General features: G+C 39.5%; 1 protein-coding gene across 5 annotated transcripts in view; it reads right to left on the minus strand.

Moving 5' to 3' along the window:
• Positions 1–122: 122 nt before the first annotated feature.
• camsap3 (calmodulin regulated spectrin-associated protein family, member 3) overlaps positions 123–19,381 on the minus strand; it is a 21,715-nt gene continuing 2,456 nt past the window's right edge. The window contains exons 2-18 of one of the 5 annotated variants that reach the window (XM_025064192.1): positions 14,384–14,643; positions 10,132–10,272; positions 9,489–9,572; positions 9,128–9,160; positions 7,515–7,653; positions 7,300–7,439; positions 7,129–7,213; positions 7,000–7,042; positions 6,856–6,911; positions 6,543–6,615; positions 4,399–6,469; positions 4,192–4,316; positions 3,489–3,781; positions 3,140–3,224; positions 2,694–2,812; positions 2,355–2,473; positions 123–2,180 (exon numbers count right to left, since the gene is read on the minus strand). In XM_025064192.1, coding sequence (XP_024919960.1) covers positions 1,881–2,180; positions 2,355–2,473; positions 2,694–2,812; positions 3,140–3,224; positions 3,489–3,781; positions 4,192–4,316; positions 4,399–6,469; positions 6,543–6,615; positions 6,856–6,911; positions 7,000–7,042; positions 7,129–7,213; positions 7,300–7,439; positions 7,515–7,653; positions 9,128–9,160; positions 9,489–9,572; positions 10,132–10,272; positions 14,384–14,643 — 4,166 coding nt within the window. In that variant the 3' untranslated portion in view covers positions 123–1,880. Of the gene's footprint in view, positions 2,181–2,354; positions 2,474–2,693; positions 2,813–3,139; positions 3,225–3,488; positions 3,782–4,191; positions 4,317–4,398; positions 6,470–6,542; positions 6,616–6,855; positions 6,912–6,999; positions 7,046–7,128; positions 7,214–7,299; positions 7,440–7,514; positions 7,654–9,127; positions 9,161–9,488; positions 9,573–10,131; positions 10,273–14,383; positions 14,644–19,381 lie in introns of all 5 variants that reach the window. The other 4 variants (XM_017040704.2, XM_008329609.3, XM_025064193.1 and 1 more) reach the window with 4 other exon arrangements.

The following is a 19,381-nucleotide window of genomic DNA, read 5'->3' on the forward strand; positions in this document are numbered from 1 at the left end:
CAGTGCTTGAAAGCTAATGTAGGATGTTTATTTAAAAAAAATCTAATAAATTATCTCAGTTAACATGGTAATTTTTAAATTGTGAATTACAAACAAGTGGCAATGAAAAATAAAAATATATATATGTAAATGGTTCAAAAAGGAGTTTATTTGTCTGGTCCAGTTTAAAGGACAATCATTCAATACAAAGGACATAAACAATTGCTGGCACAAAAGAAACCGTGATGAATGAGCGATGAAATGAATGAGTGACACAACACCTAAACCAAAATGATGTGTGGAAACTGAAACTAAATATCAAATGAAACATCTAATGTAAACTGAATAAATACACCTTTGTGTGTTGTAGGATTTTAAAAGGGAAGGGAGAATTGCACATGATCAATTTAAAGTGTTGACTACCACACAGTTCTCTATACAAACATAAATACAACCAAAGAAATCATCTACGCGCACACACACACACACACACACACACGCACGCACACACACACACACACACACACACACTCAATCACCTCTTTTATTTTTATTTTACACACTTTGCTCCACCCATCAAAGGCAGTAACAGCTGCATCACCGCCCGTGCTGGAGCAGATGCTGGAGACTCAGAAACACAGGTTAACGTCCTTCAGTTAGTTAGTGGACAATTACTGCCCACAGAAAAAAAAAACCTCACTCTGTGGAAACACATACAGACAAAGAACTATCACACGATGACCTCGAAGATTTATTCAGCCCTACAGTAGACAAAATATTTAGGCAAGCTTAGTCTATTTGACAATAACTATTTATTCCCATTCACTCATTCTCCTCTCAAAGACAAATCTCACTAATGTTCAAGCAGCAGGCTAGGTTATCCATAGCTTACAAAGTCAATTTTTACAAATCATCATCAGAGAAAAACAAAATCCTAGTAATCGGCATTCATTAAATTAAATTAGCACTGATTATTACGTTCACACTTAGCTGTCCCTAAATAATATCAAACATGAAGAAAAGCCCCTCCCTCATGTTTCCAGTATTGGTTTAAAAATTGCCATAACAGTTTAATTTAACATTTAGAAATGAGAAGGTAAATGTGGAGGAAAATGTGTTATTCTTTCAACCTATAAAGTCATAGTGGTTTGCCCAACAACAATCACATTCATTAGAATAAAAAAACATCCAGATGTCTGCAGCTGGAGGTATTAGGGAGAAACTATGGAGGCACAAGCAGTCGCTTGGTTGACAAACCTACTGATGTGGACAGGGCCCCACCACCTGTGCAGCCTGCAGCGAAACCAGCCGGTCTGGTGATTTTAGGTCCTGAGTAACCAATAATAATCACCTCTGACAGAATGAGTGGTTAGTAGGTGTCTTACATTCATTGTTTAGCAGTTACCTGCAGTACTGAGCCACTTTTTTTTCAGCAGACTGGAGAGCTCAAAGAAAAGGCAGCAACAGGAAATGCAAGCAGAATAAAGAGGGTCAAGAACTACTCTGGACCAAAATACTGTAGAGTGGGCGAAGGCAGTACTGGTTCTCTCCTCTTATCAAAGAGCTAAAAACAAATCTCGAGAGAGAGAGAGAGAGAGAGAGGGGAGGGGCTGCAGGGTAAGGCAAGGTGTAGTTAGGCAGGAAGCAACAAAATGAAACCTTTTGACAATGTGGGACTAATCAGAAACAAGACAACGATGCTGCGGCGTCTGAACGAATAAGTGACTGGCCCATACATTTGGCATGTAATGTTAGCTGGACTGTTCTCGATTGTTTTCTTCAGCGTCCATTGTTCATCTATTCAACTAATAACTGCATTCACGTGCCTTACTGACAAAAATATAGCGCAATAGAAGTCATTTCCCTGAAAGATTAGTTCTCTACCCATCCTCTGTGTGATTTTATTTGGGGGTGGCGAGCTTCTTGGGCGTCCCTGGGCGCTTTTGCCAGAAGTGACCAGGGATGGTAAAGGCATCTACACTCATGGACATAGTTTTGGATGGTATGACAGTGAACTGCTTGCGGTCAGAGCTGTATTTGTAAATAGATTCTACCATCTCCGGCATGACAACGCGGGGGCCAATGCCAGTGAGACGTTCCATTTCTTCAGTTTCAGGGTTCATGGTATAAACTGCTCTGAACTGGCAGCTGGCATCTCTAAAGAGGATGAGGAAATGATTGGCAGTGCTCTTCTCCATGTCCTGTATAGAAAAAAACCCCGTCAACCCCATCATGATAAAAATGCATTTGTGTATTTCATGGCCACAAGTTTATCATCTGGAAGGTTTATCTTCACTTTCCAATTTGGCTTTCCCAGGACTTACTTTGGTAGGAATTATTTATATTTTTTCAACTCTATCAAATCAATTGTTTACCTCAACAATCTTGTTTTTCTGAGGTTCATTGACTTTTCCAGCCAGGCAGCAGCGACTGATGGCATTATGAATGATGAACTTGTTTGATTTAAAGCTTGGCTCCTTGTACAGCTTTGGTCCTGTAAAACACAGCATTTCAAAAAAATATAAACAGGGAAACTAATTATACTTTCATTTCTTCAAAACCTTTGATGCAACAAAAAAAACATGAATGGAAAAAAAAAATAGACCTGACCATCAGGAGGATTTATATTTGTATAGTATGATGCAGTATTTTAGAAACAACTTATTCAGGTCAGACCTGTTTTTGTGCCAGGTACACCTGAACATACTACTGACCTGTGTATTCTGGAATTGAGGCTGGAGAGGAAATGGTGGAGCCATTTTCCCAGTCTCTCTCTCCGTTAAGGGCAATTGATCGTCCTGGTGATCTGTGCCGTGACGGAGAGTGTGAACGGCTGGAAGCATCAAAGAAACACTTTCAGGAGAAAGGTCATCACCTGACCTTCAGGGTATTTTCTGTGTTCACATTTATTTTTTACATTTTCATTACAACCTTGGCATGAATTCATGAAATAAACCTTGCTTGGAATGAAAAAAAGTTATTTTTCAATGACAAACTATAGTTATGGTTATTTGTAACATATATTACCATATTTCTCCACAAAAGACCGTAAAGGTTTTTCTTTTGGTGTACCAGCATCATTTTGTGAACTGTCTACAATCCCTTATCGTTTTTAATGCAAAAAAAAAAACAACAGCAGGCTCTAAAATTTGCGTCTTACCTTGGAGACTTCCTTACAGACAGGTCATTGGCCATGGAAGACAGGTTCATGGATGAGTGAGAGTACACTTTGTTCAGCCTGGTGCCTACAAAGAGGAAATGTTCACAATCATATCAGTTTACTGAATCAATGTTAGAATTAAAACACATTCCTGAGAAAGAAAACAAGTTCCAAGTAACACTTTTCATTATTCATTACCATTTCTGAACTGTGCAAAGTAAACTGACTGATTCTACATCAAGAATTTAACAAAACAATGGAATATAACCCACACCTATCACTGCAAACTTTTAGAAAAACCGCAGAAGGTATGTGCAGCAGATTACGTAGGAATATGTATTAAGATTACCCATGAAGCCCTTGGCAGGGCTTTGAGAAAGCATGGAGTCATCTCTGAACACAGTCTTTGGTCTCTGCTTCTTGACACCACGGACTGTAGTGGGTTTCTGTCTCAGCACCTTGTCCAGGTCTTCCATGATCTTCAGCTGTTGTCTCCGTTCATACTCCTGCCTGGTGAATTCTCCTCTGCGCTGAGGTGTTCCTTCCACTGGAGTGGTTTTTGCTGCTGGAGGCGTGCCAGGAGTCTGGGGTCTGTCCTCACTCTTAGTACCCCAACCCTCAATGGTCATCCACTGAGGCTTGCTAGAAGTTAATGACAATTAATTCAAATTGTACATTGTCCAACGGCCAGCTACATTCCTCCTTTGCTCAACTGATGGACCAGGACTTTCATGCTTTTTGTTTATGAGCAGTATTTTACATTTCCATTTAAATACTTACTTTACAGTAAACACAAATGAAAAAAACAAATAATCAAAGCTTTTATTTAAATGAAAGCTTATAAAGCATAAAACTGAAATGTGACTGATATTAAAGCAGCTGGCCAGGTTTAAGTTTCTGAAAGATTATCAGAAACTGATGCGAGTATTATAGAGGCCTATCATATGGATAACAGCAAAATTACAAATGAATACAAATATTATCTTTTTAAATAGCAAAGTTAAAAATGCCTACTTAAAATGTACTATGTGTGTGTGTGTGAAGGCTCTTACTTTGATTCTTTTTCTTTTTCCTGTTCAAGTTTACGCCGTTTCATTTCTTCTGCTCTCTTCTGTTGTTTTTCCAGCAAGGCTGCCTTTCGCTGCGCCATCTCGTCCTCTGGCCTCTCCTTGTCATCCTAATAATAAACACAGAAAAATAGTTACGCCATTTGTGATAATAAGTGAAAGCATAATTATCAGAGTAATTAGTGGACATACCTTGAAAAAGAAACCCACCCCTCCTTTCAACTCAGATTCTGTCTGGTCATTTACGGAGTCAGTACGGAAGGCATCAGGAAGATGTTCTTCTGCTTCTCCATCTTGCAGAGCAGATAGCGGGATCTCAATAAGGCTACTGCGTTTGCCATTCACCATTCCTGTAGGGACATCGCTCTCAAAAGAGCACTCCGATGGAGCACCAGAGCTGTAGCCTCCGCCTACACCACCTTCCTTCCTAGCTGCATGACCATCCAAAGAACCAGCCTCTAGGTCCATGCTAAATATGCTCTGGTCATCGTTAAAGCCTACCTCAGACAGGGAATCGTCTACAGTGGACCGCGGTGTTGGGGTTTGTACTGGAGTAAGTGTTGGTGTGGCAATGGGAGTTGATCCTGCTGAGTGCAGATCATCCAAGCTGCCAGAGTCACCGATGGAGAAGGAAGAGGAGGTCTGGATTTGGGACTGCCGGGGAACCACTCGACGTAGGTGGGGGATTCGGTCAACATTTTGAGGAGGATTGAGAACCCTTGAAAGGGCTTGTGGTTTACTGTCTAGTGTGCGGCTGCTCTGGTGGTGTTTTGGGCTTTTAGGGGGCACAGACTGGGTTCTGCGTTGGACTTGAGGGGACTTAGTTGGAGTGGTGTGGTTTGTGATTCTTCGTGATGGAGATGGAGAGGAGGAGGCCGAATTCAAACTTCGGTAAGATTCTCGATGCATGCGTGAAGGTGCCGGTGTGGAGGTTCTGGGACTGGCTGGTATAACCCAGGACTTATTGTTAGGAGAAGGATTTTTTTTTATGATTAGCTGGTTCTGCTGCTCAGTCAAGCGCTGCATGTCACTTTGCAGGGAGCTCAGAGCAGCAGTCAACTTTGACACAGCATTGTTGTAGTCTCCCAGAGGAGCTACCATTTTATCTGGTTTCACTGCATCTTTCTCCCATTGTGTACCAGCCTTGTCTTGGGAGTGATTGAAGAATTTGCTGAGCTCTTCTTTCATATTACCTTCATTCTTCACTATAGGGTGCTGCTCATCTTGAACTTGTTGGTTATCCTCCTCCATACGAGCTAGCCTTTCTTCAAGTGTTAGGTTAGCCAGCTCTTCTTCTGTGCCTGAAGTACTGACTCTTCCATTGCTTCCCTCTCCTTCACCTTCATCCTGTTCTTTCTTTAACTGCAGGAAGGCACTCTTACCCAGTCTTTGTCGATGCTTGGCAAATATGGCCTCAATGCGTTTCTTCTGAGCTTCAATTGCTTTGCGTTTTTCCTCAAGTCTTGCCCCCAGTTCAGACACCTCATTATTCAGTTCTGAACCTTTGCCGTCACTGTCCTCTGATTTTTTTGCCCACGAGGTCATCTGAGGAGATTCAGTGGCTTTTGGAGAACCTGCAATTTGCTTCCTTTTGCGCTCTGCAAAGCTGGTCAGCTTCACACCACTATCAAATTCACTAGCAGCAGGTGTGGCGGGAGTGGACCGTGTCCTCGGCATGTCTTCGGATGCATCTGAGTCCACACTTCCATCTCTCAAGACTGAATCATCATCCCGCGAACATTCAGAAGTGTTTCTGGTGCGAGTAGGCTCTTTGGAATCCAACGGCCGGTGTGTCATTGCTGAGCATGAAGGGGCCGAGCTGCTAATGGCCGCTAAGTTGACTGTGTGCCTTAAACTGGCGGGGTCGTCAGGAGAGTGGAGATAGAAGCCGTCAGGGGCACCGTCCGGATGTAAACGTGGCTCCAGCTTGCCCTCATTGTGGATAATTTGCAGAGCTTCCTCAATTGTAGGCAGCTCTCCTGGTTCGCTCCCCACAAGACCATTCTGCTCAACCAACCTTGGAACGCTGGAGGTTGGTTGGTTCGTCCAGGAAGATCTCTGTGGGCCAGCTGGGCCCAGGGGCTTTTTAAGCACATGACTAATGTCTTCAGGAGGGGTGTAAGGAGTACGAATGCTGCTTTGGGCTGCTGGATTTAGCTGGTCCGAGCTTACAGATCGGGTTATTACAGGGTTGCCCATGACAATGTCTACATCACTGTCCAAGCCAAAGGGAATGCTAAAGGACACTGCAGACAATGGGCGGCTAGGAAAAAAATAAAAAGGTTAAGCATGAAATAGTATTAATGACAGTGACAGCAGGTTAGTTTTTGACTTACCTCAGAGACTTTTTGCTCCAAGTCTTTCCAACTCCTTCTATATGAGACATTGAGGTAGACTGAGTCAAAGATCCTGAGTACAATGGGATACACACAGATGTGTAAGGCATGCACACAACACAGGGAAACACATCACAAATGCACATAGCAACCAGAAAGTGTACCAATAAATACATAAAAAAACTACATACAAAATGCATAAGAACAAAGACAACAAAGACATGCATTAGTATTGATGGAATGAAGCGTTTCAACTGGAGAATTCACAAACACCAGGATAGATATAAAGACGAGAAGATTGTTCAACTCTTACCTGAGGCAGGTGAAGAGATGGGGAGAAAGGGCTTTTTGAAAATTGATGGGGAGGTACTGTAAGTTAAAATAATTAAATTAGCAGGAGCATTTCAAAGATGCAGCAGACTAATAAAGAGACATAAATATTGAATCCATCCAGTACCTGCTGCTGCGCAGGCCACTTAATTTTTCTGGTGTGGCTCCATCTACTAAAAACATAAATATTTATAATTAGATATTCATTAGTAATCTGCTGTTTGTAGGAAGTCCATTAATCCTGACCTTTACATACCCAGTGAGTTAAGTGGCTGAACAAAGTCTGGTTTTTGAACTTCAAAACAGCTAAGCAGTTCAGCTAGGAAGCTCAGAAAATTGCACTAAAAACACAGACCAAACAGATAAAAAAATGGTTATTAGACAATGTGCATGATTTATCTGACAGATAGACAGAAAAAATACATACCTGGAGCTCTTTTGGTACATACAGCATATCTTCCAATGTTAAGTGACAGCAGCATTTTAGACAGCTGTCGCAGAATTCCCGGATGAACTGCAGGTTGTATAGGCTGTCTGGTACCGACATGGAATCCTTCATACAAACATCTGACAGGAAGAAAGACAATTAACAAAATGCATGTTTTACTCAAACATTGTGGTTATAGTCGTAGGAGTTATTACCTTCAAGTCTTAGCAGGCCAGGACAATAGTAATGTATTACAGCAGCAACAGCACTACCACTGGACAAATCTTTGACTTCATTCACCACAGGAAAGACAGGTTTTTGTTTGGACTGAATATTATCCTTTCTGTAGCGCAGCTGAAAATGAAAATACAACAACACACAATCAAATACTATGCCTATGTCTTTTATTTAAATATATTAATATTCAACTAAACTGCAGGGTTAGGCAATATGGTCCAAAATGATATCCTGATTTTTTTTTTTTTTTGGAAACTTTAATATATGATATTTTTACTATTTCAATATTTAACCTGATGAAATGATAATTGGAAAAAAGCCCAGAATTTCCAATCACACAGATTGTATTTTTAATAATATAGTATGTAAAAAAATATTAAATTCAATAACATTTTATTAAACACATGCTTCCCAGTGTATACAAAACATCTATTATTGTGAGAATAAATAATTCACAAAAGTTAAACAGTTGTTACAACTAGGTAATTCATGTTGTAATGTCTCCCAAGTGATAAGTACACTTAAAGCAGTTTTATTTTAACAAAATATACCAGGAAAATCTATGAACAGTGCTGCCGTCTCATGAATCAAACTGATGCTCAACTCTCCTGACCGCACCGCACATCCCCCCCTTTATGACGCTGATGGAAGAGACTTCTTGTGGTTTGGACATTAGTTTAAACTGATTTATCGCACTATAAAAATAATAATATTTTACATCTGACACTTTGAACCTCAACTACTGATAAATGTCCTTCTCTTCTGTAAACTACCAGCTTCTTGGCACACACTCATTAAGTTGTCACTCAGTGTGAGAGAGGCTGAGCAGAACAAAGTTAAAGACAGACATTAATAAGATAAAGGCCAGGATTGCAAAACTGTCTGTTTTATGAATAAAACTGTATATCATTTTAGGACTAAAGAGCATATATCAATATACATAATATAGTCTCATCTACATCGTATACTGCATACAGACTAATTATATATCTTTAAAACCTGATTTATCACCCGGCCCTAAGATTGTAAAAAAACCCAAAACAAAACAGAAAATAAAAAGAAAGACAAGTTTATGCTAATGTACATAAGAGAATTCCAAGGCAGCCACTCCATCAGAGGATAGGAGGAAGATTTTGTCAGAATAGGTGAAAGTGCATGAAGGTCAAATGAGGAAGAGGGGAAAAAAGAAAGACTGAGATGTTATGTATCATGTAAGTCGCCACAGAAACAGTACGCCGTCAGCAAGGACTGACTCACACCATCAGCAGGGACAAGGTAACAAAAAGTCTCAACAAACCAGTTTTTCTCACACACACACACTGACACACTATGTAGTATTAACTGTAGTTCATGCATCACTTGGGTTTTTCCCACTCCTCCGCCATGCCTTGACTTATTGCATTTACTAGTATGTTAGGAAATTTGTCGTGCAATGAACTGCAGCCTACGACGTGGTGCAAACTAACATTTTCAAACTAGTAAATGGGGGGAAAAACACACCTGACCATCAGATATTTGCTGATAATTTTGATGAGGACACTGGAGGGATGAAGGGACAGGGAGAGGGAGCAGAGGAAAGAAGGGAACTTACAGGAACAAGTTTCCAGTACCACCGAGTAGGACACTGTTAGAGAGGAAATGGAAAGGAAATAAAGAAAGAGGAGGGCGTGAAGAACAGGAGCACAACAAGAGGTATTAAGCCTACCGTGAAAGCACTAGGGCCAACGAGACCACAGTGCATGACATGAATACCAGAGAAATCAATGAAACTGCACTTTATTTTTTGTATCAACTAATAATTGTTGAGTAAAAAGGAATGAGAGCCATAATGAACAATAGCAATGATGTAAACCTAACAAAAACGATTGCTTTTTACATCAATGGGTACTTATTATCACAGAGACAGTCACATATGTTTGGTTGTAATATAGTGTGGTAACAGACAAACTCACAGTGGGCTGAAGAGGTTGGGTTTCTGTAGCCTGAGGTGAATCCTCCTGGGAATCTTCAGTAAGTTCTCGAAGTTTCTGATTTAACTGAAAAATAAGGAGATTTTGTTGTGAGGGACTACTGTTTGTATTGTACCAAACAGTATTTTCACAAGATCTGTCATATCTTAAGAAGTCACAATAAATAAAACATGTATTTACACCACTTTGTATTAAACTTTGTATTTTTTTTTTTTTTTTTTGGGAAAATACCAACTTTTTTGGGGGCCAAAGGTCATCCAAGATGGACCCAGTGAGAATAGAAGAGTGTTGTTTAGTCAGTGTTTGTGCATCTGGGTAGATGGGTGTTACTGTATGAAGGCCAATGTCTCTTCTACCAGTGGCAGTGTCTGAACAGCATTGTCCAGACAATTATCTCACAGCTTTTTTTTAAGCAATCTCCTTGTGACACTAAATACATTTCAGTTCCAACATGTATTTTTCAACATTCACCTTATTATTTAAAGTTCGACTGGATTGCCTGATGACAGATGTTAGTTTTTATTGCATTTTAAGTACACTGGGTAGTCTCCAGTCAAATTTTGAGGATACATTCATGTGAGATATTTCTGACATGTGTGTGACATGTGTGTGAATCAGTCCTTACTACATTAATCCAATGAAGGAGAGCATCTTCCCATTTGGTAGCTCTACCAAGCAGCTCAGCAGAGGCACATTTCTTCACCACTGTCACAGTCTCCATGCCTCCCACTGCCATCAGGGCGTCTATTACTGCAAGGTGAGCATTCTACAACAATCACATAGAAGAAAAAGTGAAAGGGTCAGTGGTGGCATCAGTCAGGGTTACTGTAGTTAATGTCAATTTGCTTAACAAAAGAAATTAGCTATCTCAACACAACAGTACAATAGGCATTACTAAATCTACAGTAGTGTACTGCAAAGCAGCACAACACAAGTCACCTCGCAATGTTGCAACACTAGTAGTATTTACCAACAGCAAACTGCAGAGGTCACCAGAGACCAGCGGTAAGTCACAAACACTATGACGAGTTTTCAGCAAGTAAATAGAGACAAGGGCAGATGTGGATGAACTCTGGACCTATGTTTGTACAGTCCTTAAATCATTAAATGGGTAGTGGACTGTTACATCATTACACGTGTGTCCCTGGAGCTCAACTACTTCACCTTTCTTCCAGCTTCCACGCAATTAAATATTTCTTCATGACTCATAACTGAATAAGGAAGACATAGAAGTGTTGCCACTCTGTTTAAAACTATTTCTGTGTTTTACTGCGTATTAAATGACAAAAAACATTAAAAGCACATCCTGATCAGAGATGTAGTGCCCCACCTGCGTTGTCATGTTCGTCTGTTTTATAATTCTCAAATCTTTGGTTCCTGAATTTTAACATTTTTGGCTAGTCTCAAACAGTATCATTAAGATCCTGTGACATTAAGTTTCAGTTAACACAACAAACACCTCAAACATAAATGGAGGAGACAGACCAGTCACCAACAACACATTCCTCAGGGGGCCAAGGAGCCACTTCACAATCTTATGTTCCGAGCCTAATCTGTTCAAATCAGTGCCTGTTGCCTTTTGCTACTTAAAGATTCCAAATGGGGGTTGAACATTCTTACACTAACCTCTTTATTTAAGGTCCAGCTCTGTACATGAGCCCATGTGGACAAATTAGTGTTGATGCAAAATGTTGACCTGGACAAACATAATGGGTCAAACAGTAGGGGCAAATGGAGCAAATTCACGTCAAATTATATTAAAAAATGTGTAGTTTGGCAAATCTTTGATAAATATACAAACCACTGGCTGACCAGGTTTTCATACAGATGTTTGCAGATAAAAAAAACGCAAAATCAAAGAGTAGAAGAGTAGAAGGAGGCGTTGCTAGTGGATTTCCCTCTGCAGACCCAGGAGAGCTCGCTAAATTAAATCACAAGTCTCCTTAATGAGAGGGGAGAGAGGAGCAAATCATGAACACACAACACAGACACTGCCAGATCACCATAACAACCATCCAGCTGACCCACAATGCATCTCAACACAAGCCTGACCACAGCGCTGCTCTGTGCTGTGGCTCAGCACCTACTCTCTCCTCAGAAACAAACAAAAAAAAAGTTCAGACTTCACAAAAGAGCAAAACAAAGAATGGGAAATAATAATAATAATATTTCCTTCATTATATTTCCTTCATTAAATGCAGTAGCGGGTCATCTTTATGGTTCTAGTAGGGATAATCTGTTTACCTAATTTTGTCCACTGTGTCAGACAAGGAATGTAAAGCTACATCCTGATTATGTCGGAAATATGACTTAACCCCTTCCCCCTACTATGTCTGGAGCCTAATGAGGGAGAAACAACAGAGGGCTCTGACTGGTGGGGGGCACATGCTGGTATTTGTACCGGACTCTCCATGTGAATAAATGTGTCGAGATTAAGCAAGTAATACCAGTCCAGCTTAACGTGTACAAGACCTAATATGGAAAAGTTTATTTACTACACACTAAGCAAAGATCAAGGCATAAACAAATAGAATATATATTTTTGATACTCCTGACTGCTCACAACTGACACTTGGCCTCATGAGGAGTTGAACTCACTCACTGACTTCATTGTGTGACACAGTCATTAATACCCTCTGCATGGAAATCAATATGAGCATGTTTTAAAAGAGGTTTCACAATTTTCCACCGTATCGTCTAACAGTAGATTTAGGGATTAGGTTACAATGGGGATATTGTGAGATATGTTGGATAAATGTACAGTTAGCAACCATTTCTGGTGTGTCTAGTTGTGGATGATGCCATTCAATCAGCAGAGCATATTATCAGATTATCTATAATCTTCATGGATCTCTGCTGTCAATCTCAGGAGTAATGAGGCTGGACTGACTGGAGGATGAATCGCCAGCAACCAATACAGACAAAGGGGAAAGATCCAAGTCAGGTAGATAAGAATATACCTTAAAACTTCTGTACCATTACTACAGTACATTGAGAAAAAAAAATGTTGACAGTTTTGGGAACATAAACTTAAAGATAGAATTGAACTACCTTTTCTTTTTGATTGAAGAGCTCATCCATTTTATTTTTATTTTAGCATTATGGGTAACATTTGACTGAAGAATTTCAGTGTCAAGAGACAAGGACATAGAAAAAAATATTTCATCCTTCTGCAGCTGTGACAGCATTATAAGAGGGCTATTACTGTATTAGTTATATGTCACATCAACTTATATAGCAGTGCTGCAGCAGATTGCGGCTTCTCCAAAGCTGTTTACTGGCTTGATGCTCCATCCTTTAATTCTGCAGTGACATGACCCACTTTCATTGTTTGTCACATTGTAGGTACTTTGTCAGTCGGTGGCAGACAATGTCAAGCTGCAGCCGAGTAACAATCAGTGACCACAGGTTTCACAAGCTTGCAAAGCATTCGGTAAAGGCATCTATCAAGGACAGAGAGCAGTCAGAGAGCTTGGTGTTGAGTGGGTCTAGATCCTGCCTTCAGTAAAAGACAAAAGTAGTAATTACATTAATATTCATGGGAATACTCACTGGTCCAGCTTTTGTGGCTTACACACACAGTTGCTGATAATATGTGTGGTCATAATATGTTTGGTCATTTAACTCTAACTGAGCCATGGCCAATATCTGTGTTCCCGAGATAAGATACAGACAAACACGACAATAATAAAAACTCTGGTTTGCAGTGGCTTCTGAAATTGGGGGTGAGTTGCCTTTTACCATCTGAGCAAGTAAAAGGTGGCCCACAGTCAAACTAATTTAATTATGGGGAAATTACACTCATTTGTAATTTCCTTTGTTCAATGAGGTGAAAGTCAATTTTTCAACGTGGGGAGCGGCTTGACAATAGTCCTATCTTTAAAAAAAGGTGACAAGGTGACAAAAAAAAGGGAAACTAGTTACTTCATGGTTACAAGGAAAATGCAGCTGCACCCACAGCTTGACTACTGTGACATGATTATCAGATAGCACATAATTTGTAGGTTTCAGATTCAGAACCTTCTACTATAAATTATACCATGAAAAAAGGTAAGAAAGGGAGGGAGACAGAGGGAGAAACATAGACAAAGACCAAAAAAATGACTAAAGGAGACAGAGACAAAGATAGACAGGGAGAGAGAGAGAGAGAGACAGGGAGAGAGGGAGAGAGAGAGACAGGGAGAGGGAGAGAGAGAGAGAGAGAGAGAGAGAGAGAGAGAAAGGGGGAGAGAGCCTGGGTTACACAGGGATGTATTGTAAATGACTTAGGGCAACTAAGAAGAACCAGTTTCTCTGGATTTACCTAAAGAAGGCAGACTATTCTGTCTTAACAGGGTATCTAACATTTCACCAGAACTGTTCAGCCATTGTTCTGCTCTTGACCATCTATTGTGTCAAGGCTCTACCTCCATCCCTATCACACCCACAAAGTAAAATGGTCCTCCTGTGTGTCACCAATCCCGCTTTAGCTTCGCTCCCAGCAGCTGGATCCACTCATCCTCTCAGATCAACAGAGAGGTGGGGGAAGGTCAGATGAGTGGGGGTCTACTTGATGTCCTTTAATCCCTCAATTCAAAGCAGAAGCAAGGCCTCATATCAACAACAAAGTCCTGCTACTGTGCAGTGCTCCTGTCTAGCAGAGCACACAGTATATTTTGCTGCATGTTGGCATATAGATGTGAGTGTCAGCCCATATCTCCCTCCAGCTTTGCAGTAATGCCACACTAGAAGCAGACTCACAGTCTTGGGTTAGTGGGTTAGAGTCTTGAGACTATGAGTCTCCTAACAATCTTAAATCAACAAAACTGCATAACACATATATTAAATGTTTTACTAACAATTCAGTGTTTACTCCTACTCAAGCACTATTACTTTACCATTTTAATGGGTTTGTGACGGAGGTCTGCATCGGTCACTTGCGTCTCATCTTTGTAGAACATGCCTTTCTCAGTGAGCAGCTCCAGCAAGGCAACGTTGTCTTTGGGCTGTTTATCAGTTCCAGTTTCACCTAGTAGAAGGCTGTATGTGCGGCAGTAGAGTTCCGAGGACTGAAGAAGACGCATGACTGGGGGTTTAAGGTGCTCCTGTTCATATTGGTCACAGTAGAAGGGATCACTCAGCTCTCCAGGAACATTTTCTATGCAGAACAAAAATAGATAGAGTGATCAATTTGTTCAAGAAACATTGGTGCCAATAGAGAAATGGGCACAATGCAAAAACGGTTAATAATATTTTTACTTCTTATCGTCAAACACTCCAAACATTGATTGATTATCCTGAAACATAAAATTGTATGCTGGGAAAAAGCCAGTTGATGATTAAACAGTAGATACAAGTTAAAAATCTTTAATGGAAACACATTTTGATTTTTTAAGAATTAAGCCAAAATCTGTAAAAATTCTAGAAAATTCCTAAAAACAGAAATTTGACACACCCTATGTTAAACTGGTTTCTCTGGGTCAGGATCTTAACAGTAGGAAACTCAATAACTCATCTGTCTCTGTAAACAAACTGCAAAACCCATCTTGTTGTTTTAAATGGCTCTGGGGAGGGGGGCAAACGTGACAAGCTGAAATACTAGCACTGTGCCTGAAAAGAGAAAGGAGGACTGTAAGAGGTATGCATGTTAAAGAGTGCTCAACATTGTCGTCCATACAAAAACAAAGGGGTTATTGGTGGACGGTATCACTTTATTGAGGTGCCATTATTAATTCAGGGTGAGGGGAGACAATGAAGACAAAAGATGTCAGACAACACTCTTAGTCAGACCACAATAGTGCATGACTTGGTGGTAACACTGCACTGCTCAGTTTACTGCAGTAGAAGTAGAAATAGGGATTTACGCATACTGCAGTCAAAATGTACAACGTAGGCCTTAGATTCACAAAGCCTGCTTAGTGTTTCAAAAAGAAAAAAAAAAACCTTTACCAGAAGGCAAAGTAGAATGCAAATGCTGCATCTCAGTAAGATGAGAGAGTTGGATAAGGGCTTAATTTTCCTAAGGGAGAGACTAGCCATGAATAATGATATGGCACAAAATATACCAAAGAAATGAAGTTTCATTTTTTACCTGGTCTACCAGAAAATAACTATTAACACGAAATGAACCAGAAAGTCATGTCAGCAGAATGCCTCCTCTGACATCACTACTTCTTTAAGAAAATATTTACACTGAAAACACCAGCCAGGGTGTTTGCATAAACTTGAGCAACAGCTTTAGGGATCACTGCGTGTCTACTGTTCTCAGTATAAGTTAAAAGCTAAACATGTACGCAAGGTTATTATTACGTTCAAACATTATTATACTGAGGAGCAGGAGGATCACACTAACTAGAGAGGGTGAAGTCAGAATTTACCATAAGCTCAAGAAGGGATTTTAGGACTAATAGAGTTTTGTTCACTTTTAACTTTTTTACACATTGTTTTGAAAATCATTAACCAAGGGAAGACTAGGGAAATGTCCACATCGTCGATCATTATGAATAATATTTAGCAAAGAAGCTAAACTAATCTGACTGAAGTCAGCTAGCCAGACTGCTGTTAGCCAGCAGTAGTGTTTGGTATAATGCTGATAACAAGAGTCACATGTCCTTCTACGTATTTGTCTGCTTGAGCTGGCATGTTGCTGACATTACAACACTGAGTGTTTTAGTGTAATCAAGACCAACAGAGCTAGACTACTACAAAACCAATAAAAACAGTTTCACAATTCATGGAAGAACACAATTATTCCTAACATATATTCAGGTGAGTGTTGTTACTATGTGTTAGAATGAGGATGGCTGACAGAACTGAAACAGTTGTAGAGTAAGTTAAAACTTTATGGAGCAAATATAGGATACTGTTTCTGTTTCAAAAATGTCTAGAAACTTGAAAATATTCCTAATGATACCATTTTTTTGGACAAGCAAACATGAACTCCAGGCAACAGACGGCACGAAAAATAATAAAAACCTGGACATGAGAGTCTGCCTATAATGTTATGGTCAGACATGCACAGCGGGTGCAGGGTCATTGGACCTGTTAGACATGTTATTATTTGACATGTTAATTTGGTGGTACTGTTAACCATCAGGAGCAGGACAAGACTATCAATTTCCAACTATACCAGATGTTTAGCTTGGTCAATACCCCAATGTTCATGTGAACAACACTGCTAAATAACTACTATTCTGAGAGGTAATTCTGGGGATGATAGGTATTTTAATTCTGTGACCAGTCATTCTGTCTATAAAATGCAAAAAATTGTGCCACCCAACTGCTTCACATAACATATTTTGCAACTCTCATTAGTGTGTACCTCTTTGATGGAGAACATTTAAGAAGTAAGAAAAATAGGGATTTGTAACAGAAGAAAAAAAACCCTGGCATTTTTGAGAGATCGAGCTGCCACGCCAGCCATGGAGAGACATATGCTATTCTTTATTCTCAAGTAAGGGTGACTTTTTGTTTTTGTTTTTTTTTACATGGAACTACAGCCTTAAGTACATGCAGTGGTCTCTCGTTTATCGCGGTAGATAGGTTCTAAGGCCTGTCACGAGAACTGAATTTCCGCGAACTAGTGACACCATATTGATGCGCCATAAAATGATGATGACTTTTACTGCACAGCCGTGATTTTACGTCTCTTCAGAGGGTGGTGCCATTTCTTGGGGCACCTCTTCCACGATTTCCGAAGGTGTATCCGTAGTAGTAGCAGGGACTGGCTCTTTTTTTGCTTCCGCTGCTTCTTTTCCCAGTCAAAGAGTAACTTTAGCAAGGGACTACTGTAATACTAACACACAGTTTAACTTGGTTTAACAAAGTTTATTTTTAAACTGTTGAGTGAGGTATTTTTTTGCCATGCATCGTGTTAGAAATGGTTTGCTGAATTAAAATGAATCAATTACACATTTTCCAGTGGTTAGCCATCCATTCACACAGGTTCGGCTAAATCATATAAGACTGTTTAGTAAACAGTGAAATGAATATAGAACTTACGTTTCTTTGCCTACAAAATTATACTATATACTAAAATTATACTATATACTAAAATTATATCTATAGCAACCTTGTTTTAGGCAATGTTTAGATTCAAACTTGGTCTTAAATTATATATCAAATGGTGAACGCACCATTGCATCTGTGTATGTGATATTCTGCTTTAGTAACAAGAAACTGAAATAAACTGAATTAAATGTTCTTCTCTGAATTAAGAGTGACATGCCTTATGACTGAGCCAACTACTGAAATTGAACTTCCTAAAATATTAATCTAGGACAATAATCCACTTCCCCCCTTCTATTTACCAATAACAATACAAGAACCAACAAAAGTTTGACAATAGGAAACTTTTGTGGTCAGTTCAGCTGTGTTAGCTACTGTGTGTACTGGCCTATAACACTGGCTGCTGAGAAAAAACAATTGGTTCTTCTACCTAACTGAACAATTAAGTTAGCATGCTGGCCACAACACAAATATTAAAAACATGCCTGAGTCTTATCAACAAAACAGAAAATGAAAAATACTGCAAATACATTTTAATCATTCATTTATTGTCATCTGAAATAATATATGAACACAGGGCTTTTATATATATATATGTATATATATAGTACAGGTACGATTCAGTATGTTTGTATATCCTTCCTCCAACCAGAACCATGGCCAATACTGTTAACCATCAAGAGCTGAACAAAGTTAGAATTCACCAAGACCTGGATCCAAACAAGTTTTTTACAACAAGACTATGAATTTCCAACTATACCAAATGTTTAGCTTTGTCAATACCCTGATGTTCATGTGAACAACACTGCTGTTGAGCATTCTACTTGAGTTCTCTAACGTGTTAAAAGTAAACTATTATGGATCTATTCAATAACTTGTTTGTTAATTGGAGGGATAAATATGCAGGTGTATACACAGTTAAAGCTCTGAAGGAAAGACTGTAGGTCATGCATGTTCTAAAACAGCACAGCAATAAGACTTCCTGACTCTGAGCAAACACTAACAGCTAGAGCACATCCTCCTTAGGTCCTTGTCCCTTGTTGACTCACCATAGTTACAATGACTGGGAGAGGGTGACTAATCAGTCCAACTGGATTTCAGCAGAATCCAAGTAGCTTTGTGGCTCAGCGGGGACCAACATTATAAAGAATTGCAAGGTTTCAAACAAGTAAAACTGAATAAAGCTGATTTAGATACCTGCCATTAAAACCATCTACATACATTATGGACTCAAATGAAATCTGGGTAGCAGAAATTTTTTTTTAAATAAAACAAGTCTCTCCCAAACCCACAAACAGGTGAATCAGGTGTTTCTGGTCTCATTCCACTGTCAAAGGCACAAACTACTTCGACTCACCCTCAATGATCCTCAACGTCAGGGACAGATAATGAACGACCTACTTGTCGAACCACTTTTCAATAACCTTGTTTAGCAAGTATACATAAACATGGCATCATATAATGACACAATTACTGTTAAATGTTTACCTGAACATGATGTACACATGCAACACAGAACAGATTAAATTTAATAAACAGTCATTTGAAAAACTATGTATAAAACCAATAGCCAACATTTAATGTTTTCCTCATTTAAACTCATATCTTGTATTTTCTCTCTCCTCCCCCAAATAAATTGCTGTGTGAACTATGGCATGTTAGTGTAGGCTTGTAATCAGCTTTCTAAATATTCTAAGAATATTCTACTGGTACCTGAACTTTATATAAAAGATATTTTGTAATATCATGCTCCTGACATCAGTAGACACCGAGTATGGCCTGATCTGATTCTTGTTGTCGGTAATGTTGTTATACTGCTTTGGTTTAGTTGTTGAAACTATAAACACTAAATTTACAAGAGTGGATTTGTTATGTCAAACATCTGGGTG

Source organism: Cynoglossus semilaevis, chromosome 17 (genome assembly GCF_000523025.1).
Source record: "Cynoglossus semilaevis isolate Cse_v1.0 chromosome 17, Cse_v1.0, whole genome shotgun sequence".
Taxonomy (NCBI): domain Eukaryota; kingdom Metazoa; phylum Chordata; class Actinopteri; order Pleuronectiformes; family Cynoglossidae; genus Cynoglossus; species Cynoglossus semilaevis.